This window comes from Prionailurus bengalensis, chromosome D1, assembly GCF_016509475.1.
Source record: "Prionailurus bengalensis isolate Pbe53 chromosome D1, Fcat_Pben_1.1_paternal_pri, whole genome shotgun sequence".
Taxonomy (NCBI): Eukaryota; Metazoa; Chordata; class Mammalia; order Carnivora; family Felidae; genus Prionailurus; species Prionailurus bengalensis.
In genome coordinates this window covers 100,025,709-100,050,888 of record NC_057346.1, presented here as the reverse complement: position 1 = coordinate 100,050,888, position 25,180 = coordinate 100,025,709, and the positions used below count along the sequence as shown (strand labels likewise).

Below are 25,180 nucleotides of genomic sequence, written 5' to 3'. Positions count from 1 at the left end.
ACAGCCCAACCTCAGTAAAGGACACGGGCTAGCACATCACGATTCCAGCTTTCCCTTTGTTTTTGATATTTAAAAAATACATATATGTATATGTGTGTGTGTGTGTGTATATATATATATATATATATATATATATATATATATATATATATAATTTCCCTGATCTCATTTTATTTATTTTTTTCATTGTATGCATTTTGAAAGTTTCCACAAAATGTTTTTTGGTATGATGGGGGTAATAAATGAGTGTTTACAAATAAATAAATAAATGCTCTTAGAACAAGTGGTTCAGTATTTCCTAATGGAGGTTACACTTATACTGGATGCTCACAGGCCCAGTTGGAAGTTGCAGATCAGTCAGCCAGTCATTGCCTTCTTATCTATCCCCCCACCCCTTTTAATAAGACCTATTTCTGTAGAATCTTAGGCACTCCCAATTTGAAGAGACAAAATCATCTTGTCAAAGAGTAAAACTTTTGGGGACTTCTCCTTTCTCACCATAGGCACCAACCCTAGTGCCTGGAATAATAATGATAGCAGACGTTTATTGAGCACTCTGTGGGTGCCAGGGATTGTTCTGAATGCTTTATGTATATAAATTCTCTAATTCTAACAAGCACCCTGTAAGATAGATACTGTTACTATAGCCATTTCCCAGGTGAGGAAATAGGTGTAAAGAAGTTAAACAATTTGTCCCAAGTTAACTGGCTAGCAAGCAGCAAAACTGGGATTAGAAAGTGGTGGGGTGACTACAGTGTCTGAGTGTAGGATACGTTACAAGGTTTACAGTAAATACTTGTCTATTAATTTTGTTAACATATAGAATATTATGTGGGATTATTGGATTATGAATCAGTCTAACTCAGTTTAATTTTCGAATTTCCTTATGGACATGATTATGGCTTTGATTTTGCAGCTCACTGTCAATAATTCACTTATCGATGATAAAGAGCTGTAAGGCAAATAGCAAGTTCATGGAGTATCCCCAGAATTACTAGTTTATCTCTGCTAGTGCCTGTTTACTGAAGATATCAGAAGCAGAATTAACTTTAGTTTCTTTAACTCTTGTTCCCTGTACTAAACATCATCAGGAGATGCCTCCTCATGGTGAGGATGGGAAAGTGGGAGGTGGGGGGCTGGCAAGTTTTGCCTCATCCATTAACTGATTTGTGAGTGTAATAAGAAAATAGGGAGGTTTGTTCAAAAGGAATGATGTGAGAATTATTGGTAGGCTGGGTAATTTTAGTGGAAGGTAGCAAAAATGTTACTCTATCCTAGACAGTGTGATTAAATAGCACATAAATTTGATTTAGACAGGGAAATTAGGAATCAGCTGTCCTGAGATAGATGTTTTAGTCTCTCTCAAATTGATGGCAGATTTTTTCCCTTGCCATATATGCTTTCCCTTGGATGTATGCTGTTCTGTGCTTTTTGTTTCTTGTTCTTTTTTTGTGTGTAAGTCATGTCTTCTGAACAGGATTATAAACTCATTAAGGATAAGGATTAAGCTTTTTTTTGTTACCTCTCTAGTTCTGGGTATATAGTGGATGTTTTCTTTAAAAAAAATTTTTTTTTTCCAACGTTTATTTATTTATTTTTGGGACAGAGAGAGACAGAACATGAACAGGGGAGGGGCAGAGAGAGAGGGAGACACAGAATCAGAAACAGGCTCCAGGCTCTGAGCCATCAGCCCAGAGCCTGACGCGGGGCTCGAACTCCCGGACCACGAGATCGTGGCCTGGCTGAAGTCGGACGCTTAACCGACTGCGCCACCCAGGTGCCCCTATAGTGGATGTTTTCTACATGTGTTTTTGATTGATAGAGCTCCCATTTTATTTTATTTTATTTATTTATTTATTTATTTATTTTAACGTTTTATTTATTTTTGAGACAGGGAGAGACAGAGCATGAACAGGGGAGGGTCAGAGAGAGGGAGACACAGAATCTGAAACAGGCTCCAGGCTCTGAGCTGTCAGCACAGAGCCCGACACGGGGCTCGAACTCACAGACCGGACTGCGAGATCATGACCTGAGCCGAAGTCGGCTGCTTAACCGACTGAGCCACCCAGGTGCCCCTAGAGCTCCCATTTTAAAGAGAGCTTGTTTTTGTAAACAAGTTTACAAAGTTTAATTTTATAAAACAGTGGTGTGGTGGGTTTTTTTGTTTAAGTAGTGATTTGAAGGAGGTGAAGGAGATCATATGAATGGGTATTTAAATGTGAGAAACACTTTAGAACACAGTTCAAGAGTGATGAAAGCATGATAATTGAAGTCACTTTTTACAAAAGTGACAATATTAAGGACGTATTTAGAATTTACCCTAGGACTGTGTATTCTTTGGGATGAATCTAGCTATGCCAAACATACTCCCTGATTGGCTGAAGCAAAGGTGTAAGTTTTGTACTTTTTGGCATATAACCTATCTCAGGAAGCATCTCCGCAGAAAAGTTGTTTCTGGTTTTGTAGGATTATGATATTAAGAACAGAAAGATTGAATAAAGTTTCCTGCTATTCAACAAAACAAGATAAACTTCCTGAGACAAGACCATATGGCAGCATCCTGCTTCAGTGCCCATGTGTTTGGGGTGAGGTTGGGGCAGATGGTACAGGCAGGGTTCTTGGCTGCTTGGTCAAGGGTTTTGGAGATGGTAGAAGTTAGATGCTAGGCGCTGTTGTATGTCCTGTGTATTGGGCATGTCTGCCTAAGAAGTGGAGCGAGCTCAGTGAAATGATACTGATGTGTTGGGTAGTGTGGGGGTAAGATAAGGGGAGAGGCTGACTTTGGAATGATACCTGCAGTTCAATCATAACTTCCCTCAGAGATTAGGGAGAGAGACAAGATACGGTGTGAGAAACAAGATTCCAGATCCCTGGCCTCTTCTGTTCTCTAGAGCCTTCAAGTAAGATACTGCAGGACTGTAGGATTTTTCTATTTAAGCTTGAAGCTGTTTTGATTCCTTTTTGAGATACTAGGCCAAAAGCTGTATTTATAGAACTTGTTTTGACATATTATCTCACCCTGTCCCTTGCCTTCCTTACTGGAAGCCAGCTAATGTTGCACTCTGCCTGGCAGGAAAGGTTGATTGAAGAAAATGTACACATAGATATACAGCTGAGTGATTGAAAATAGCTCCAAACTTTGTAAATAGGCCAGCCATAAGATTTGCAGTCCAAGCTACATGAACATCAGTTGAGTTGCTGGGATAATTTCAGATGGTGTAATGGTAATTACTCAACTCACATGTGGTAGCTGTGCTGCTTCACCTGGACAATGGCTGTTTCCACACAAAAGTTTCAGGCAAAGCAGGAACAAATGCAAAACAAACTGCTCGTTTTGGAATAGATTATGAATTGGGATTTTTCTTCACTTTGTCTCTCATAGTTTCAAGAATTTTCTTAAAAAATTTTTTTCTGGGAGTGCCTGGGTGGTTAAGTGCCCAACTTTAGCTCAGGTCATGATCTCACAGTTCGTGAGTTCGAGCCCCACATCAGGCTGTGTGCTGACAGCTCAGAGCCTGGAGCCTGCTTCAGATTTGGTGTCTCTTTATCTCTCTCTGCCCTCCACTTCCCCCCCCCGCCCCGCCCCAAAACAAACATTTAAAAAAATTAAAAAAAACTTTTCTTTCTGTATAGGCGCCTGGGTGGCTCTTGTTTGAGAATCCGACTCTTGATTTCAGCTCAGGTGAGATCTCATGGTTTGGTTCATGGGATCGAGCCCTGTGTTGGGCTCTAGGCTGACAGCACAGGGCCTGCTTAAGATTCTCTGTTTCCCTCTGTCTTTGCCCCTCCTGTGTGTGTGTGTGTGTGTGTGTGTGTGTGCGCGCGCGCGCGCATTGCGAGCACTCTCTCAATAAATAAACATTAAGAAAGTTTTTCCTTTAGATAGGTAACATATCCATTTTTGGACAATTCAGCCAGTATTCACCTCTGCAGCCTTATTAACAGTTTCTTCTTTATCCTTTCAGAGACATGTTGTTCATATATAAACCTTGTGTAATTCCTTTCTTCTATATCTTCTTGATAAGTTCTTAGTGTAGTATATTGGAACTGCCTTATTAGTTTCTTTAATAGTTGTAGTGTTCTGTCACATTACTGTACTATAATTTATTTAACTAGCACCCAACTGATGGGCCTGTATGCTTCCAGTTTTTGGTGTTATAAACAGTATTCGCATTAATGCCCCTTTGCGTACTTGGTGTACACCAGGTAAAAGTATATTTGAAGGCTATATTTCTAGAACTGGAATTGCTGGATTCAAAGGGCATATGCAGTTTTCAATATTGGGGAGATACTCTTGAGAACCTATTTTATGTTTTACTGAAGATATTATCCACTGAAGAATGTTACTGGTGGACAGAAAGATCTTAATGTTAGGGCGCCTAGGTGGCTCAGTTGGTTAAGTGTCCAGCTCTTGATTTTGGTTCAGGTCATGATCTCACGGTTTGAGTTCGAGCCTCGCGTAGGGCTTTGCGCTCACAGTGCTGAGCCTGCTTGGGATTCTCTGTTTTCCCCCTCTCTCTGCCCCATGCACACGCTGTCTTTAGATCTTAAACTACCACCCCAAAGAGTTACTTGAATGAACATAATGTGACCTGAAATGGAAAATTTAAGAAACCTCAAGATAAGCTTAATTATCAAACCCAGCAGCCATTATTGTTGAAGAGGCAGATTGCCCAGAGTAGGCAATTTCTACTATTTTCTGATTTCTACCAATTAGAAAAACATTTATGGTCCTGTGGCTCATTCAGTCCTCTCATAACACAACTCGAGGGGCTCCTGGGTGGCTCAGTTGGTTGGATGTCTGACTTTTGGTTTCTGCTCAGGTCATGATCTCACGGTGAGTTGGTGTAGACACTGCTTGTGATTCTTTGTCTCTCCCTCTCTCTGCCCCTCCCCTGTGGACGTGTGTGCGCTCTGTCTCTCAAAAATAAATAAATAAATCTTTATAAAAAAACCCACTCAGATGGATCATGAAACCATTTAGTCATCAGAATTAGTTGCAAGTAGTTGTTATAGCTAAGGTTTAATAATCACCTCAGACAATTAAAAGAAAGTAATATTTTGAATCCCCCACCCTTCCAAAAAACACATTTTAATAACTGTCTTTATTTTACAAGTGGAGTGCTATGACTCTAGAAAGTACAAGCCTTACTGGCTGGTGGTGGAACGTGGGTCACTTAATCCGTTCTTTTCACTTTAGTTACCTTGTCTGAAAAATGGGAGTGAAAATGCTGAAGAATCTCCTTTGAACACCCAGAAAAATAATTGTATAGTCATTTCCAGAAGGTTATGTATTATAGAAATGAGTCTTAAGAGACATAAGATTATAAGGTAATTTTAAAAGTAACTCTGACAGTGTTTTAGAAAAAAATTAGTCACATTCTGCCTACATGGTACTAACATATGGTGCAGCCCTGATGAGCTGCACAAGTGGGCTGAAATCAAAATGCATTTGGAGAGAGGAGCAGTAGTGACTCACTAGATGAGACAGATTTGGCCTTATGGCAGGGCAGGGAAACTAAGGCGGAACTGGTGGTCTTAGAACATGCCAAATTTGAGCAAGTGATACAAGAATATTATGGGAAAGTAGAATGACTGAACCCTTGGATTTGGATTAGCTGCTGGATTATAGCTAGGCCCCGTCTTTGTCCGTAGAGCCCCTACTTCTCCACACAATGGGGAATTTTTGCTTCCTCTGACTTCTGTGTACATGGTTCCGTGTGTCTGAAGATAGAGGCCAGTAGGCAAATATTTAACATTGATATGCCTGGAACGTTGGGTTCAAACTAGAAAGATACATAGAAGAGTTAGCAATTCTGCCCAAAGAAAGCTGCATGTTAGCTTGGCTACCATATGTAAATTGCTACTGCTACATCCAGCAATTTGTTGCCCAGGACTGACAGTGCTGCCAGGGAAACAGGAGGAGGAAAAGACAGAATGAGATTCCTACACCCCACTCCAGCCCCCAGTGGAGAGCTGTATGGGGAAGAGAAGGGGAATTCTTTTTTTTTTTTTTTTTTTTTTTTTTACATTTATTTATTATTGAGAGACAGAGAGAGATAGAGCATGAGCATGGGAGGGACAGAGAGAGTTGGAGACATGGAATCCGGAGCAGGCTCCAGGCTCCGAGCTATCAACACACAGGAGAAGGGGAATTCTTAATGGGAATTTGAGAATACTTTGAGTCTGTAGGCATTTTGAGACCACGTAGGAACAGAGATTTTTAAAAATGTATTTTGCATTCCCTATGTGTCTCATTTGACCACCTCCAAAATGGGATGCCTCTTGTTTTGATATGTATATAGTCATATGGAAAGATTACTAAACAGGAGATGAGAGGGCAGATGAGGAAAGGAAGAACAAAGAACCACACTCACCCACCCCCGTTAACCTTAATGTGCTACTTATTTTTTGTAGCAGTTTCAGAAGATTTAATAATTATGTTGGCCTTATGAAACAGGTTTTATGTTTATTGGTTGTGAAATAAAGGTAAGGATGGTATTGGCAAAAGTCTGTCTTCAGGCCAGTTCTGACTCTTGATTCTTAAATATGGGTTGTTCACAAGAAAATGTTTGTAATTGTTAAGTGAAAAAAGTACATTAAACAATAGTATATACAGTCTGATCTGTAATTTGATAATAATTGTATGTATTGGAGTATGTATGCATAGAAAAACCCTGGTAGGGAATGAACCAGAATGTGGTTTTATGTAAACGTGAATAAATAGGCAAAAATTTTAATTGAGGAAATAGAAAAATGAAGGGGGAATACTTAATAAATATTCTATAAAAAGGGAGGAACTGCTCACAATACTGTTTTTACCCAAATAGCACAATTTAATGGGGAAAAAAGACAGTTTTCTTTTTCTTCTTCTTATTTTCTTTTTAGATGTTTATTTTTGAGAGAGAGCGAACACATGAGGGAGGGGCAGAGAGAGAGGGAGACAGAGAATCCAAAGCAGGCTCCATGCTGTCAGTGCAGAGCCTGATGTGGGGCTCGAACTCAAGAACTGTGAGATGATGGCCTGAGCCGAAACAAAGAGTCAGACGCTTAACCGACTGAGCCACCCAGGCGCCCCAAAAAAGACAGTTTTCTTACTAAAAAGTTGAAATATTTATGTGTAGATATCTCAGTTGAAGAAAATGTTAGTGGGGAAGGGTGGCTGGGTGGCTCAGTCGTTTGAGCATCTGACTTGATTACGGTTCAGGTCGTGATCCCAGCATCGTAAGATCAAGCCCTGCGTCCAACTCACTGTCCAACCATAGATCCTGCTTGGGATTCTCACTCATTCTCTGTCTCAAGTAAATAAACTTAAAAAAAAAAATGTTAGTGAAAAATTTATAAATTAGAGCAGATAAACCAGGGAATTCATTTCAACAGTTGAAGGTCTGATATGTGTCATCTTTATTCCAGGTATCCTGAGGATATAAATAGAAAAGGAAGTACTCATGACTTGTTCTCAAATTAGTAGCATTTGAAATCTGTTTCATTGGGGCACTTGGCTGGCTCAGTCGGTCAGCAGTTCGTGAGTTCAAGCCCCGCATCAGGCTTGTGCTGACAGCTCAGAGCCTGGAGCCTGCTTCAGATTCTGTCTCCCCCTCTCCTGTCCCTCCCCCGCTTGCACTCTGTCTCTCTCTAAAATAAAATAAAATAACGTAAAAAAAAAAAAAAAGGAAATATTTTATTAGCAAAAATTTAGAAATGAGGTTTACACATAATTTTTCTCAGGTGTATCCCACATGTGGTAGGGACTAAACTAGAATTTGGATTACTTTGTAAAATCAGTTTGGAGAAAATAGAATTATGCTTTTTTTTTTTTTCGTTTATTTATTTTTGGGACAGAGAGAGACAGAGCATGAACGGGGGGGGGGGGGGGGGGGGCAGAGAGAGAGGGAGACACAGAATTGGAAACAGGCTCCAGGCTCTGAGCCATCAGCCCAGAGCCTGACGCGGGGCTCGAACTCACGGACTGCGAGATCGTGACCTGGCTGAAGTCGGACGCTTAACCGACTGCGCCACCCAGGTGCCCCTAGAATTATCCTTTTATTTTACTTTTTTTTTTAATTAAATTTTTTAATGTTTATTTTTGAGAGAGAGAGAGAGAGCGCATGAGGAGTGGAGGGGCAGAGAGGGAGACACAGAATCCAAAGCAGGTTCCAGGCTCTGAGCTGTTAGCACAGAGCTGGATGTGGGGCTCAAACTCACACAACAGCGAGATCATGACCTGAGCCGAAGTCAGACGCTTAACTGACTGAGCCACCCAGGCACCCCTTATTTTACTTTATTTTTAAAGATTTATTTATTTTTTAATTTTTTTTATTTAAAAAAAATTTTTTTTTCAACGTTTATTTATTTTTGGGACAGAGAGAGACAGAGCATGAACGGGGGAGGGGCAGAGAGAGAGGGAGACACAGAATCGGAAGCAGGCTCCAGGCTCTGAGCCATCAGCCCAGAGCCCGACGCGGGGCTCGAACTCACGGACCGCGAGATCGTGACCTGGCTGAAGTCGGACGCTTAACCGACTGCGCCACCCAGGCGCCCCAAAGATTTTATTTTTTAAGCAACCTCTGTACCCATTGTGAGCCTTGAAGTCACAACCCTGAGATCAAGTCACATGACCACTGACTGAGCCAGCCAGGTGCCCCAGAATTCTGTTTTTAGATGATTTAGTGATAATCTGGATTAATCTAGTGCTGTCATATAGTTTTACAGATCGGGAAACTGAGGACCAGAAAAAAGTGACTCATTCAGGATCACGCAGATGACATCAGATCTGGGCTTTGACAAACTTTTTTGTCACCTTGCAGCAAGGAGAGTCAGAGGGGACTATTCTAACAATCATGAGCCCTTTAGACACCTGAGGAGAGCTGTGGATTCTCTCTTCAGGGAGCCTCCTGTGTCTGTTTTTATGCAGTGTAACAAAAAAAATCATAGGGTAGTGTTCATAGACCTGCCTTTCCCCGTAGCCCATACGTGGATTTTGAAGAGATGTGAGGGCCCCAGATTAAGAATCTTGATGAAAAAGGAAAGTTAAAAAAAAAATTGTTTCCATGTTGCACAATAATATTAACATACTCATCTGTACAACTGAAAACCGGTTGAGAGGGTAACTTTTATGTATGTGTTTTTGACCACAGTTTTTTAAAGCTGGAAAAAATTGTTACCGCTAAAGAGCGCATACTGGCCAGTGGAGAAGGAGATGAGATTGAGATCTGTTTATAAATTTCTCTACCAGGATCAGGAAAAAGGAATACACATAGATGATTCAGTCACTAAAGAGTCAGAAGCCCCAAACTTAAGCCTAAATCATGGAAATGGTAGCCACAGAGCAAGTGTTTACAAGGGGGAAAATGATTTTTCTAGATCCCACAGAGAAAGTGTTAAGTTTTATCCCTACTAATCTAGACAAGTCAGAACTAAGCCTGATGTAGTGCAGGGCCTGGACTGTTCAACATAGAGACGTTTATTACAATAGAAGGTGATACTCTGGGGATGAGGGACTAGCAGGGAATTTATTGTGCGCTTCAGCGTACCTATTTAATCCACCTAACCACCTACAGGTTACATATGAGAGATACAATTAATGGTTTCTCTGCGTTCAGTCTTGGGCCACCTATTTGTTGCTGCGTGCTTTCACACATTTTATTTCATTTAACGTTAGATTCTATCTACTGTTAGTTGTGGTGTATGTGTCCAGGATCCTGGATTACAGTCTGGTGGCAACTGTTCCCTGCGACAGGTTCCTAAGGAATTCAGGTAGATTGGAGTACCAGGCAAACTCTACTGGGTTCTAGCACCGGTTACTGGTGGAGTTTTGCATCATGATGAGCTGGGCTAGCCAGGAAAGTTTCTCAGTTGATCTTTTTGTCTGGTTACTTGACTTTGTAGGATACAAGGGTGAGACAGATATGCAGTTTACCGGTGCACTAAACCCAAACTGCAAAGCAGTCTAAAAGGTAACAGACATTTTTAAAAAGAGCTCAGTTTTCCTTAGTAATTCCTATGGTCTCTTTCCTCTTCAGTTAGAAATGTGTACAGTAGCTTGGTTGTATTCTGGGCATCCATTTGGTTCCTATGGGGGTATGTAGTTAAGTCCTCTTATTTTACAGGTGAGGAAGCTGACACATCAAGATGTTGATGAACTTGCCCACATCTGCTGATTAACAGCAGGAAGTTTTCACTTAATTGTATTTCTCTTGTGACAGTTGAGACTTTGGATATTTACCTGCTTAGAAGATTTGCCATTAAAAAATGGTCAGACTCAACTTTATAGTCCTCCTCATTTGAGGTCTTTTCTGTGGCCTGTGTGCATGATCTTCATTGTGGACAGTTTTAACTTGAGTCAGTCTTTCACCCAGGGGTCCAGCTGCCTGACTTTATATTTCAGCTTCTTCATTGCCTGGATTCTCGTGATCTTGAGAGTTATTTTATTTCTTTGTGTGTCTTCTCATCTGTAAATGGAGATAGACTGGGTATGAGGATTAAATATAAAGCACCCAAAACACTGTATGGCATACAGTAAGGGCTCAAAAAAATGTTACCTCTTAAAATTATTGCTACTTTAGGGGTGCTTGGGTGGCTCAGTCAGTTAAGCATCCGACTTTGGCTCGGGTCATGATCTCAGGATTCGTGACTTCAAGCTCCGCATCAGGCTCTCTACTGTCAGCGTGGAGCCTGCTTCAGATCCCGTCTCCCTCTCTCTCTCTGACCCTTCCCCTCTCACTCACTCTCTTGTAAAAATAAATAAAAACATTTAAAATGAAAAAAAAAATCATTGCCAGTTTATAAAATGTCTGGACATTTCTCACTACTTCTAGGTAATGAGGTTCATAGTTACTTCTCCTGCCCCCGCCTCCAGTTTTTTTTTTTTTTTTTTTTAATTAAAGTAAGCTCTGTGCCAAGTCACGACCCTGAGATCAAGAGTTGCATGCTCTACTGACTGAGCCAGCCAGGTGCCCCAAGGTTTGCAAATCTTAAATACTATATTTTGTCAACCCAAGGATGCACATATTTATTTACCATTGATGGCATTGGAAGCTCCTTGATTTCTGGTAATCTTTTAGATTCTAAAGCTAGAAAAATCTGTTCAAAAAACTATTCATCTCGGGGCGCCTGGGTGGCGCAGTCGGTTGGGCGTCCGACTTCAGCCAGGTCACGATCTCGCGGTCCGAGTTCGAGCCCCGCGTCGGGCTCTGGGCTGATGGCTCAGAGCCTGGAGCCTGTTTCCGATTCTGTGTCTCCCTCTCTCTCTGCCCCTCCCCCGTTCATGCTCTGTCTCTCTCTGTCCCAAAAATAAATAAACATTGAAAAAAAAAAACTATTCATCTCAAAACTGGATAATAAAATTGGTGAATTATCTATTATATTGAATTATCCAGGCCTTTTTTCATATTTTCCAGGAGATTTGGGGTTACCGTGAGGACAGGAAAGGCAAAAGGTGGGGCCTACCTTACCCACCTCTGTCTACAACCTGAATAGCTTCACTTTTATGTTTAGGGAAGAAACACTTACGCCTTTAAAAACATTTGGAAGTCTCTAATCTGAATAGTTGTTCAGTTCTTCATTAGTTCCCAGCCTTTTATGAAAAAAGTTTTCAAGGTATCAAGGGCATTTACTAACAATTGTTGAGTTGGTGAGTCATACTAATGAGGCCAAGGTCATGAGTTCAGTTCATATGTAGGTCAATGAGCATTACTGTGCCTGCTGCCAGCCCCTGTATCTAGAGTTTGTTATTCTGTGCATACTAGTAAGAGTTGCTGATGGTGAGTGAGGCAGTGGCCATCCTTCTGGGAAGGACACTGTTTTGTCGCTTACTAAACATACAGGCTCTATAGGCCAACAGAAAATTCTGAGAAAGAAAGAAAAAAGGGTTCATGATCTTGCCTGTCGTAAGGAAGGCATGTAGGAGATCTGAGTGCTTTTATATCAGTCCAGAGAGGTAATGGTGTTCATTCATTCTTGGATCTTTTTATTTGCTTGCTTGCTTGTTTGTTTGTTTAATTAATCTCTACACCCAGCGTGGGGCTCAAACTCACAACCCCGAGATCAAGAGTCCCATGCTGTCCTGCCTGAGCCAGCTAGGTGCCCCAATGACTGCATCTTTAAAACATGGCAAGATCATATGAATTCCAAGATATATTCCAAAACCAAATATAATTTTATCCTTCCTTGGGGAAATTGTGCAGTAGGTAGTTTGCCTTTTAGAGTTCCCTGTACCACTGACTTGCTAAGTGCAGTTTTCAAATTTCATAGGAAGTCATGTTTTGAACAGGTTAACATGTCACAAGTAGGTGAATACTGCTTGTTTTCCTCAGAGCTAGCTTGCTCTTCATCCTTCTTTCCTCTGTTGCCTTGTGCACCACCACCCACCATCCTGCCATTGGTGTTCCTTTCCCCCCTTAACTCTTTTTCACCTCTCTTTGGAACTGCTTTATACCTCCCCTTATGGTGATTGAGAAAGGTGGAGATTATCTTAAAGACTTCTGTGGAGCTCCAAGGAGGTACAGGACAAATGCAGTCCAGGCTTCCTCACAGAGCTTAGGCATTTTGTTTGGTTCCCCACAGAAATGAAAGATGTGGAAAACAAACCTAACGCTTTTAGGTTCCATTCAGCTTTCCTCTTTCCCCAAAGCATTTGTTTTCTGACAGACAAGGCAGCAATATGTAGGAAAAGCAAAATTGGGAAGGCAAAGCTTTTAAAGAATATACCTTTGTGTATTAAGCTTCCCACCGTCTTTCTTCAAGTGACAAGGATCTGTGTGGAGGAAGAGAGTGCTGATCCTTTTTTGGGTGTTTGAGTTTTCCTTTATGAAGTCTTTGATGACTTAGGAGTAGGGCGATTAATATCTACTAATGTGTTTGTTTCTTTAAAGAATTTTTTTTTCTTTTTTCTTTTTTCTCTTGGCTAGGCAATTAGGGTGTTCCTTAACCCTTTTAGGGCTGCTTTGTTTTCTGGGACCTAGACGTGTGTCTCTCACTCTTTTATACATTGGCCCTTCGTAATGATCTCAGGCCTCTCTTTTGCTCTCTGCCTCTGGAGATTCCCCAGCTAGGATGCAGCCTGAGTCTGGTCTAACAGCTTCACACAACAGCAGTGTTTCTCAACTGTTCGTGCACGTTTCATATGACATTTTGGGAAACGTGACTCTCTGGTCTTTTCTTTGCCCTTTACCTCTTCTAGAATAAAATGAACAAGTAGGACTTCAACCTGTTCTCTACCGTCCAAGGTAGTAACTGCTATTCCAGAGCCTTCTCAAGACACACTGTCTCAGTAAAAGTTTGTACCTCCTAGATACTGGTCACATTGGGGTTAGAATCCCTTGTGCAGATTATTTTAGCATCTAAATCCTTAGAGTAGTCCCCACCTTAAATGATGATAATGATACAGGATTAAGTGAGGTATTGTGAACTTAGTAAATGTAAGTTCCTTTCCTCTTAATAATTTTTGATGATGTAGGCAGGTCCAAGTAAAATGCTTTTAGAAGTTTTTTTGTTAATCTGGATTTTGCCTTAAAATGATTGGAGGCATCACTACTTCATTAGCAAAATTGGAAACCAATTAGATCCATATGAAAAGTCAAATTAAGTACTTAAGCACCTATTTGGACCAGGAACCTCTTTGTCTTTAGGAAGGGTAGGTAGGGTGCAGTGTCTCATAGCTCTGGTTTTCACTTTGTCTTTCAGAATTCTTACTTTCCGAAGTAGACTTCATCCTTGATGACTTTTGGCAGTTCTCTGTCTTTACCCAGGGCCAGACAGAAGTATAGCCGGCAGGGGTGGACATGAAAGTTTGTAGGAATTTGGGCAGCTTTCTTTATAGAATCAATCTTTACTTGCAAGATTGTTCGATAATGTTTAAAAATAAATCAAATCGGTTTTGTGGTTCGTCTGTTTGCTTTTAGCTTCAATTAACTTCCCCATCTTCTGATTTTTTTTGGTTTCAGTGGTTCACCACCGCCCTAGGGCCACTGAGATGCATTTATACAGACAGGAACTTAGCTGCCTTTGAAGAGTTTTATGCCTGGTACCTGCCTATTCAGGAAGGTTGCTTTGGGGAAATAGCGTGGTCTCTCCACATTAATAACATGACCCTTAATTGCTATAAGAATTATATAGCCTTTAGCTCTCTCGTAGTTTCTCATCCAAAAGCAGATGCTAAAAATGAGATTTTTTGTGACCTAAATGTACTGAAATTCAGCCTCATAAGTTCTGGTCCTTGTTTTGCTATTTGTTGTGATATTTAGGGACAAACCTGTATTAAGTCTTTTAGTACTTTTACTTTCCCATCTTTTAAATTGATGGTGTTTTAAAATTAACTTTGAGATGTTAAATGCAATTTATATTTTAAGGTATTGTGTACTTTAACAATGGGAGAGGGAGAAGGAGTTCTTTTATCTTTTTTTTAATTTTTAAAATTATTTTATTTTTGAGAGAGAGAGAGAGAGAGAGAGAGAGAGAGAGAGAGAGAGAGACAGTATGTGAGCAGGGGAAAAGCAGAGAGAGGGAGGGAGACACAGAATCTGAAGCAGGCTCCCAGCCGTCAGCACAGAGACTGACACGGGGCTCGAACTCACGAATCGCGAGATCGTGACTTGAGCTGAAGTCGGATGCCCAACTGACTGAGCCACCCAGGTGCCCCCCCCCCTTTTTTCTTTGTTTTTTTAAATCCTCAGCCATGGTGACAAAGGGGGGCATTTCTTTGGAAAGAAACTACATTTCTGGTATTATGAGAAGTGTAGGCATGGTCCACTTATTTTTCTTTCCTTGGTTTTTTAGAGTGAAGACATAGTCCAGAGAGGTGTAAAGCCACAGGTATGGGCTAACTGCTGGATGAGTGTGCTCTGTGGTCATCTCTTTAACCTTCTTGCATGAGGCCTGTTGTGCAGATTTGAAAACGTTGCATTCAGAAAGGTGATGGCTTTTTTCCTATATTATGGGGTGTAATTTCCTATTCCTAGGAGGCTAGAAATATTTTCTTTCTCTTTCTCAACTTTCTCCTTAGCTATTTCCCAAAGCAGGCTTATCTCCCACTTGAACTAGCTGTTGCCTAGTCGCGCGTGCGTGCGTGTGTGTGTTTGTACACACAGCAGCTACCCGGCTAACTTTCTTTCCCCGTTCCAGTTCAAACTGGAAGACCCTGAGTAAACCAGAATAAGGATGAGGACAGAACTTAGTGGATTCCACACAAATACTACCCACCTGGAATCAGAATTTGTTCAACATACTGATTTTTTAATCACCACTGGAGCTGAAATGAAGTTTAAAGTTACGTAGTATATTGTTACAAACTAAGAATTACACTAAATTCCAGAACCAATTTGGGATCTGAAAATACGACCTGATTTGAAGGGTGGTCACAATTTGACAGGACAGTTTTATTAGGTCAGGGTTAGTTTCAGAAACTCCAAGGGAGGCTTTGAGTTTATACTTTTGCCAACAAAACTAAGCACAGAAGAGGATCTTTCTGCTAGTCATTATCTTTGACACTGATTGGGGGAGGAGGCAGTAGAGGAAATGGTAAAGTTTTTAGATTTCAAAAAAGGGGTTCGTTTTCCCCCGTTAGCCTTGTCGTATCCTCTCAGTATACCATAAATGATCATTTTAATATCAAACCAATTTGCATACAACAATGACTAAACTTGGTGCTTTTTGCCTTACAGTGATTATAGATTTGAAATAGAAAAAAAATGTTTTACAACATTTAAACTCCCCCATCCCGAGGTCAGAAATTTTTTCACTGTCTAGACTTTTATTGGAAACTCAGAGGTTTTGGGCTTTTGTGCAAAAAGGTGATTTTATTAAAGCACAGGGACAGGACCCATGGGCATGAAGAGTTGCCTATCAAAAAACATTTTAAAAAATTAACTGCCACATTTTTACAAAAAGCTCCCACAAAGTGAGATGTCAAGTAGATGATTACATAAATTGGTCAGTATAATTAAAAAAAAATTTTTTTTTTAATGTTTATCTGTTTTTGAGAGATAGAGAGCCAGAGCGAGAGCAGGGGAGGGGCAGAGAGAGAGGGAGACACAAAATCTGAAGCAGGCTCCAGGCTCTGAGCTGTCAGCACAGAGCTGGACAAGGGGCTCGAACCCATGAACTGTGAGATCATGACCTGAGCCAAAGTGAAGTCGGCCACTTAACTGACTGAGCCACCCAGGCTCCCCTTTTATGTTAATTAAAAAAAGTATTTTTAAATGTTTATTTTTGGGAGAGAGAGTGCACACAGGGGAGGGGCAGAGCAGTATATTTTTGCCTATGCAAAGTACTGGATTGGGAGCTCTGGGAGGCTCCCAATTGATCATATTAGAAGTACTCAATTTTTGAAGTGAAATTCAAGCCCATAAAGGTTTTAAGCTAAAAATTCTAAGTGTGGTTGGTTATTTTCAAGTGGTATCAGTTGCTTACTTCTTTTCTACAACCTTTCTATCCTCTAACTACCAGAAGCTTTGGGGGGAAATATCCAGTCCACTTAACTGTCTGAGGTTATGACTTTTTCGTAGATTATTACACTTTTCTCATATACACTGATGGTGATTTTTAATGACATAGGTTCTGTTTTATAATTTGGCAGTAAGCTCTAATTTCCTCTGTGCTCATATAACCAGACTTCACATTTTTGTCCTTCAAAACACATTTAGATTATTGAGCTAGAAGTATAAAATCCCTTCACTTGTCATTGAACTCCTCCCTGGTTATGTCAGTCAAGATAGACAGCCTGACGTTCGCATGTGCCACCTGGGCCTTTTTGCTCAACTATGCTTTTCTTTGCTCTTTCACTCTTTTGACGAAACGACTGCTGTGATTTCTGGCACTTCTAGTCCAGTTTTTAAACTGTTTATTCCACTCTGATGTTCTAAATGCAGGCTGTGCTGTTCTTTAAAGGGTTTCCCTTATCTACTGATCAGTTTTAATGATTTTGGTTCTTAATGTTATGGCAGGCTGATTGCCCCTACCCTAACATCATTGGGCTTTGAATTGTTGCCCTTAGAAAAGAAGTAGAGAATATTCAAAGCAAAGAAAACTAAGACCACAAGGGAAAGAAGAGGAAACCTTGAGTGTATAAACTCATAATGAGAGGACACACGGTAAAAAGGGACTGAGGGAAAGTTACCTCTTGTAGCAGACCATTGGTTATAACCGTTCCTGCCATCTCTTTATTTCTAATGCATCCTTTGTGGGAAAAGCTTGGAATGTGTTTCTGAATCAGAAATTTAAAAACAACTTACAGGCAGTTTTCTGTGAATAACTGCTAATTCTTTTTAATTTCCCCTTAACATCTGCATTTTTGTATTTGAATAATTGTTTTTATCATCATTTAACTTTGTAATCCTTTTCTAAAATTGTGACTTATGATTAATTTCTGTACTTTCTTTTCCCACAAGCATGTTGAATTTTATTATACTGAGATGACTCTTGTGACCTGCCTAAAGAGAAGTGCCCTCCTTCATGTAATAATATTTCCATCTTTTAAGTTCTTAAAGCAGTCTTGCCTTATACATCATAAAATGGATTTTAAAACGTTACTCTAAACCGGTGATTTTCAAGCTTTGGCTTGACAAAAATTACTTAAGGAGGGCACATCTTTACAGTATGCTGAGCAGTGCCTGGCTGCTCAGTAAACTCTTCCACATTAAATGCTCTCTTGTTATGCATGTGATTCTGATTAAAATAGAAATTGAATTAGATAATATTTTTAGTGAATAATAAAAGCATAACAGTAACCAGTGAGATTATCTTAAAATTTGTTGATTTCCTTTTTAAAAGAATCCTTGAACTAAAAAGAACCCAATTTTGGTTGTTGACTGACCTCACAAAGTTACTTGTTGGTCCTGATAGCTTTCTGTAGGAAGAAGCATGTGATCAGCTCCAGTGTGCATAGGAGAAACTAGGACAAACATAACCAGTAACTTAACCAGTCCCAGCTAGGGTTACTGTCTCCTGCCTGTCCGGCAGTCAGCGCCTGGCAACCCGTGTGCCATGTGCCAGTTGCAGTCTCCTCTCACTGCAGTCTGGGTTGGCTTCCTCCTTTAGCAGGATGGAAGACAGCTCCTGCCGCTTGTGTCTCTACAGGAGCCAGGGTCTCTGACAAAATACAAAAGCAGTTAGCTGCTATTCTAGTTCTAACTTTTGGATGGTTATGTTTGCATGTTCGAACAGAAGACACAGTTCCTTGGTTGGATGCAGATAGGGGTCAGGCACTGTTAGCCAGTCTAGAACATTTAGGCCCATACAGTGACATGTTGCCTTTCATGATTTTTGTTTTTAAGTAACGCTATACGTTTAGGAGTTCATTTGTTTACCTCTTTACAGGCTGAACATAACTTCCTTTTTTCAAAATTCCCTGTGTTGTGAACTGAGCTTGAGTGAAGTGAAATCTTTGAGGTAAGGCAATGCTAATGATAAAAATGGGAAAGAAGGCCTGTGCAGCTTGGGAGCCTTCAGAGACATAGTTTTAGAGTCACTGCCTAAATATTGAAATGCCACCACTTGTTGTCTGGAGGATGGGAAGCTAAATTGAGAACGGGAGCGCCACATCTGCCTCGACTGCTAAGTATATCCATTTCCACTGCTCACCCATAATAGAATTTTTATGTGTGCATTTATTAATCTTGGTTTTAACATCAGTTTAAAGGAGGACGGAGAATGAAGAGACTAAGATTGCATTCCTCCGTCCTTCCCTTACATTTGAGTGTGTGTTCCTGGTGGGTCCCTGTTCTTTTTCATCATCACTCTGATGGTTTTTGGTTTTTTGTTTCTCTGGAAAGGTCAAACAACAGAAAAGACATGATTTCCTAGTACTCTATCAAAAGGCAGAATATTACTATCCCATTTTCATTTTTACTTTTTAAATTTTCTGGCAAAATAAGATTCAGGGTAAAGAAATTTTCCCTGTGCCACCTAATGAGTATCACTGAAGCAGGAATTTTTAAAAAGTCCTTCATTCTGATGAGGAACCATTAGGTAACCACTCTGCTCTCCGCACCATTAAGAAATCAAGGTTGGTCCAGTGCAAGTGGTAGTATGTGAACAGTTTAAGTTTTTGGTGACCAGTTCTTTAGCCAGCTTGCCTCTGGCCTGCTTCCGATGGTCTGAACCACTACTTATGTGACTATTCTGAGGTTAGTGTGGACCCAGCACTGTGCTCATTGCTGCCTTTGGCACATGGAAAACTAAGTTTAAACCAAGGCCAACAGCCTAGTTTTTCCTTCCAAAAACATTTTCAGACCACATGAGGTGAGCTTTTTTTTCTTTCTTCCTTCCTTTCCTTTCCTTTCCTTTCCTTTCTTTTCTTTTCTTTTCTTTTCTTTCTTTTCTTTTTTCTTTTTTCTTTTCTTTTTTTGCTTCAGGTAGTTTCAGGCCTTGGGGCCCCTCAAAACCTGATTTGCAGAAAGGAGTTTGAAGATGTGAAACAAGTTAGTGTTACTTCTGCTCTGTTAGCCACTGCTATCTTCATGGATCTGACACTCTATTTATCTGACAGTGCACTTAGTACTGCTTCGCCAGGGAAAATCACACAAACCCAGCCTGGCGCATCAGCACTTTCATTGTGTGCCGGGCTGAGCCTCCCTTCACATGCTCACATCCCCCTTTTAATCCAGTACTCCCTTTCCCCTCCCCAGTCCTGCCTGTTTCTGTGGCACTTATTGCTGGTTTCCCTGAGCTCCTGTTTCCACTTTGTGTTTTTTGTGGGGCCCAGGAAGCTAAAGCTGTGTGTATTTGTGGATCAGACAAGTGCAGCAAGTTAATATCATTGGCTTCTGAAGGGGAGAGTGAGGTGATGGCTGCGTTTAAGTTGGATTTCCTTCCAGAAATGATGGTGGATCATTGCTCTTTGAATTCCAGTCCTGTGTAAGTATTTTTGTTGTCTAATTTTTATCATAAGCAGAGGAACTGGGCTGTTTTCTTTGTTATTTGGTAAAACTGGTCCCTTTCCCTAAAAGAGGGAAGAAAAAAATTGGGTGAGGAAGCCAAAGTCCACAGTATTATTATTTTCTATTGTACTCTGATTCTGTCTCCTTACTACTGATTTCCTTGGGGCTGTAGCTAAGTTCTGTACAAAAGGGTACATTTGATATATGAGCAGCAACATCAACTCAAGTGTGCTGGCTCCAGTCCCTTCAAGCAAGCTGTAGTGTTTCCCCATGTGATAGATTCCAACGCATTTTTTTTTTTTAAACCTTAGTTTTACTGCTTTGTGTTGGGTATGCAATTTCAAACGATCTTTTGGGATGTTATTTACATCAAATTCTTAGACTCATGTCACAGTGGAGACAGGTTACTAGAGTGTATTTAGTAATGTATGCAGAATGCTGTATTGGCATCTAAACTGTATCCCTGGGCCCTGATTTTTTCCTAGTCAAACTGAAAATGCAGCACAACACATGATTTCAGGGATGTCAGATGTGTGCTCTTCCCCTCCCCTCCTCAGCAAAACTGTATCAATTTTGATTGGCAATTTGCCCAAATTTTCAACATGGGAACAAGAAATCTAATCAGTTTAAAATACTGTTTAGTAAGTGACATTATCACTGTACACAGCTAAAATGCTAACCTGGTCCTGAGTTGTAGCTTCAGGGAACCTGAATTCTGAACTTCGTGAAGAACACATTTCTAACTCTTGTTTTCAGTTAATTAAACTAGGTTTCAAAGTATCTTGAAACCTCAAGCAGATGAGCCTTAGGTTATTCAAAGCCAAGAATATTAAATGGTAGAATATTCCCTAGATAACAGGCAGTAGTCTAAGTCCTTCAGTATAGCCCTCCGTTGGAAATCCATCTACCTTGGGATTATCTGTAACAGGTGTGGATGATAGCAGATTTTTGAACAGTTCTCTGTGGAATAGTTTGGGGGACCTCAAAGTTAGCTGGCTCACTCATTTGATACGGATGTTATGCCTTCTCTGTAGTGTCCAAAATAATGGTAATTTAGGTTTGTCTTTTTATGCAAGCTCTTTACTGCTAAAATTTTGTTATAGCTGTAGATAACAGGTGAAATCAATGCCATCATAAAGACTTAATATATATTATCAAAATACTCCCACATACCAGATATATGTCCCTAGAACTAGGACTTTGTGGCTCAAATTATCTTTCATTGTAACAGTTTCTCTCTGTTTTGCCACCGCCTTTGTTCAGTCCTTAGATACAGTATTTTTCCTCAGCCTGCTCTCTCATATTTCAAGAGGTTAAACTAATTCAGTATCCCATGAAGTCTGGATCACGGAACACTGCATGAAAGTCACCTGGAACATGAAAATGCTGATTCCTGGACCCATGCCCAGATATTCTGATGTTAGAAAAAGGCCCCAGAATCTGTATTTTAGCAATGCCCCATGTGGTTTTCATGCACACTGAAGTTTGAGAGCTAATGGACTGAATACAGGTCATTCTGTCAGAGGTGATCAGGGAGCACGCGGTTGGAGCATGTTTTCCCAAGTATGTTTGCCTTTGTTTTAGTCTTCCATCTTCTCAAAAGCTTTGGGAGGTTAATTGGGCACAGGCTGTTGCCTCTGTTTACAGATGAGAAACAGTTGAGAGGCTGTAACTGACTTGCCTGAGGACAATTGGTGTAGGCTTTGGACCTCAAATCAAGTTTAATGATAATCTTTTTATTGTTGCCCCCTAGACCAGGCTGCCTCAGGTGTCATTGAGCAGGTACCCATCGACTTCTTTCATTATTGCAAGTGTTTGGGCCCATTCTCATGGGCACCATATACCAAAACACAGATTTGGGAAGAAGAAAGTTCGTGAGAATGGTGTGTTTGCCACATTTTTGTTGGGTTCTCAGCCCTTCTTTTAATTCGTACTCTTTAGCAGGAGACTTGACATCAGTAGTTTTCTCTCTCAAGTGATTTTGCCCAGTAATGTGATCTAGCAATGTATCTATTTCAAAATTTCCTGCAAAAGAGAAGAATGGCTGGAGGAGCTGTGGAAGGGCTGGGGACCTGAACTGTAGTTCCTATTCTTACTTTTAACAGTGTCCTTGATTTTGCTGTGACTACTCTTCAGCTTCCCTGGTTTCTCTTACTTTGCTTGTACCCTAGGAAATGGGTGTTCTCTAGGAGTTGTAGCTCAGTCCCTTTTAGCTTTCCCTTGGCTTAAGGGGGTACCGATTGCTTTTCTGATTCTCACATCTCTGTATTTTTCCCCCAAATGTCCCCTGAACTTCCCCGTGCAAAAACACTTTCCCAAAATGACTGTACTAGAACCTAAGAGGGATCAGTAACTTCTTTTCCTCATCTTTTTCATTGGGTTATCTCCAATTTCTAGTGGGTTCTGCCCCCAAATTTTTCAGCATTGCCTGAGACTGGGCCCTAATCTTAGGAGCTAGTTTGTGCAAAAATCTCTTTATTTCCCCACTTTTATTTCATCCTCTGTATTGTCAGTTGTCTTTAAAAGACCAGTCCGATCACTTCCTTGTTTAAAAATCTTGTAATAGCGGGGCCTGGGTGGCTCAGTTGGTTAAGCATCCGACTTCAGCTCGGGTCATGATCTTACAGTTTGTGAGTTCGGGCTCCATGTTGTGCTCCGTGCTGACAGCTCAGAGCCTGGAGCCTGCTTCAGATTCTGTGTCTCCCTCTCTCTCTGCCCCTCCCCTGCTCTCACTCTGTCTCTCTCCTTCAAAAATAAATAAACCTTAAAAAAAGAATCTTGGAATAAAGTCCAAGCCTGTTAGTATCACAAGAAAAGCTCTTCAGGGCATCTTTCCAATGTATCTGTTTATTCTCAGTGATTTTCTAATGTTTTCTCTCTTTTTTTCTAATCTTTTAAAATGTGTACTCTCCCCTAAGTTTCTCAAGTCCTTTTTTTTACCTAATGTTATCTTACCTTCTTCTCTTTTTTTCTGAGTTCTTACCATTTTCACATCATTCTATACAGCACTGTTTCCAGCCCCCTTTGTCCATTCAGCTTAAGTCCCTACCCTCCTCCTCCAAATACAATAAAACCGTCATACCCATTTTTTTCCCCCACAGAACTTTTAAGCATCTGTGAAAATATTTGTAGGTCTTTATAGTTGTGTTCTTCCACTTGTTTGGTGCCATCACCTTCAGGACAGGTACTGCTCAGTCCCCTTCTATAGCCCCTCGAGTGTGTAGTATCTGGCACATAGTAGGAGGTTAGGAAATACAGTTGAATGAATGATAAGCCCTGTGAGGTTTGTTTGTTTTTAATAATTAAAGATAATTACTGAAATAAGGTCTCTAGGTGTTATCTCCATTTCTCAGGGAAGAAGGCTGAAAACCTTCACAGGCATTGTTAGCCTGTTTAGTTGTTGAAAGGTGACTTAACCTTTATTAAGAGCTTTTTCTAGTACCTAACATCCCAACTAACAGGAAGATCTCCCTTTATCCAAAAGGAAATTCCTTCCTTCCAGAATACGTACAATTTTGTCTCACTAGAGAACAGTTGGTAAGTAACTCAGGCCAGTGTTCCTGGGTCCTTTTTATTCTGATGTTCTTCTGTGCCGGTTTTCCACAGCACAGTATCTGAGCCAGAGGGACCTGGTAGGGGTGGGTGGTGGCTGAAGATTGGGAAGCAACAAATATTTATGGCTCTTGGGGATTGGTAAGTATCCAAAATTTTTCTGTTTGTATAATGAACAAATGGAGGTCAACAGGTAATGAGAAGGGTTGAGTGGAAAAAAATGAGTAATGAAAGGTTTTGGGAATTATTTTTTAATTTATTGAGGTATAGTTGACATACAGTATTATATTAGTTTCAGGTATGCAGCACAGTGATTTGACATTTGTGTACGTTGTGAAGTGGTCATGACAGTAAGTCTATTGTCACCTGCAAAGTTAATAGTTTTATTTATTATATTCCCATGCTGTACATTACATCCCCATGACTTAATTAACTGGAGATTTGTATTTAATAATCTCCTTTACTCATTTTGTTCCCACCCAAGGAATTGATTTTTGAGCAGATGTAAAGGTAGTATTTGCCAGCCTGTTTGGCTGCAAAGAACAGATACCCACTGGAGCTAGCATATGTGAAAGGGTTTGTTTGTAAGGGCACACATGGGCTGGACTGTAATGTAATTAGGAACTTTCTGGAAGACTTAGAAAATCCTTTCTTTCTGACCCAGGACACACGTTCTCTTGTCTTCACTGCACGTGCTGCTGCTTGATTGCAGCATGGCTTTGCCTTGCCATTCTCCCTTCCATCCCGTTTTCTTGCTCCATCTCTCTTTGTCTCTCAGATTAAGATATAAGTCACATAACATAAAATTTATCCTTTTAAATGCATAATTCAGTGATTTTTACTGTGTCCACACAGTTGCACAACTGCCTCCGCTAATTCCAGAACACTTTGATCACCCCAAGAAGAAATCTGGTACCCATTAGCAGTCATCCTCCTGCACCCCCAGTTCCCATTCCTAGGCAACTGCTAACCTGCTTTCTATCTTTATAGATTGGTCTATCCCGGAAATTTCATATAAATGGAATCACACAATGTGTAGCTTTTTGTGATTGGCTTCTTTCACTTGGCATCATGTTTTCAGGCTTCATCGATGTTGATGTTGTAGCATGACCTCTCTTATCTCTTGCCACTGCCCTTTTACCTTGTCACCTTAGGCTGTCTCTGCTTGCAGCTTCCCGAATTCTGACTTCGTCACTGCCTGTTTCTGTTAACCAGTTCCAGGTTCTGTAGAGCAGTGTTCTGTGCCATAGAGCTTTCTGTGATGATAAAAATGTTCTCTGCCTCTCCTTATCCTATGCAGTAACCACATGTGGCCAGTGGCTATTGTCTTGCTCGGTAAAGCCAAGCCGTAAGGAACTTGATTGGCCAGGCCTTTCTGTTTTAAGCATAGGTCTTAGATTTCTGGCTACCCGGTAGATCAGTTTGTTGGGTTAAGGTTCACCCCACTGGTATAGTTAGGTGGAGCCAGGGGGTGGGGAAAAAGTGGGACAAGACATTAACTCTGCCCCCCTGAGCTGGGCCTGGGGCCAGGAAGTTTTGAGAGGGAGATAAGAGAAAGAAGAGAGGGTTTAAGAATTCTGAACAAATGTGTGCTTTGAAAATGAAGCTCTTAGTTTTGTCTCTCCTGTTTCTCTTCCAAAATGGTTCTCTTTTTTACTTTCCTATAGCATGTTCCATCAAGAATCCAGGTAGACAAGGCAGCCTCTGGTCCTGATTTTTCACATTTTCTCATTTTTAATGATTTGCTAGTTGCT

The 25,180-nt window shown here is 40.6% G+C and overlaps 1 protein-coding gene across 14 annotated transcripts in view; it reads left to right on the top strand.

Annotated features, from left to right (window-relative positions):
- The window catches only part of CELF1 (CUGBP Elav-like family member 1), a 76,022-nt gene that overhangs the window by 24,638 nt on the left and 26,204 nt on the right, over positions 1-25,180 (top strand). For 7 of the 14 annotated variants that reach the window (XM_043582484.1, XM_043582485.1, XM_043582483.1 and 4 more), the window contains exons 2-3: positions 14,776-14,811; positions 19,700-19,851. The exons of 3 other annotated variants lie outside the window; for them this stretch is intronic. In XM_043582484.1, the coding sequence (XP_043438419.1) occupies positions 19,781-19,851 (71 nt within the window). In that variant the 5' untranslated portion in view covers positions 14,776-14,811; positions 19,700-19,780. Of the gene's footprint in view, positions 1-14,775; positions 14,812-18,312; positions 18,385-19,699; positions 19,852-25,180 lie in introns of those variants that run through there. 4 more of the 14 variants (XM_043582487.1, XM_043582489.1, XM_043582492.1 and 1 more) reach the window with 4 other exon arrangements.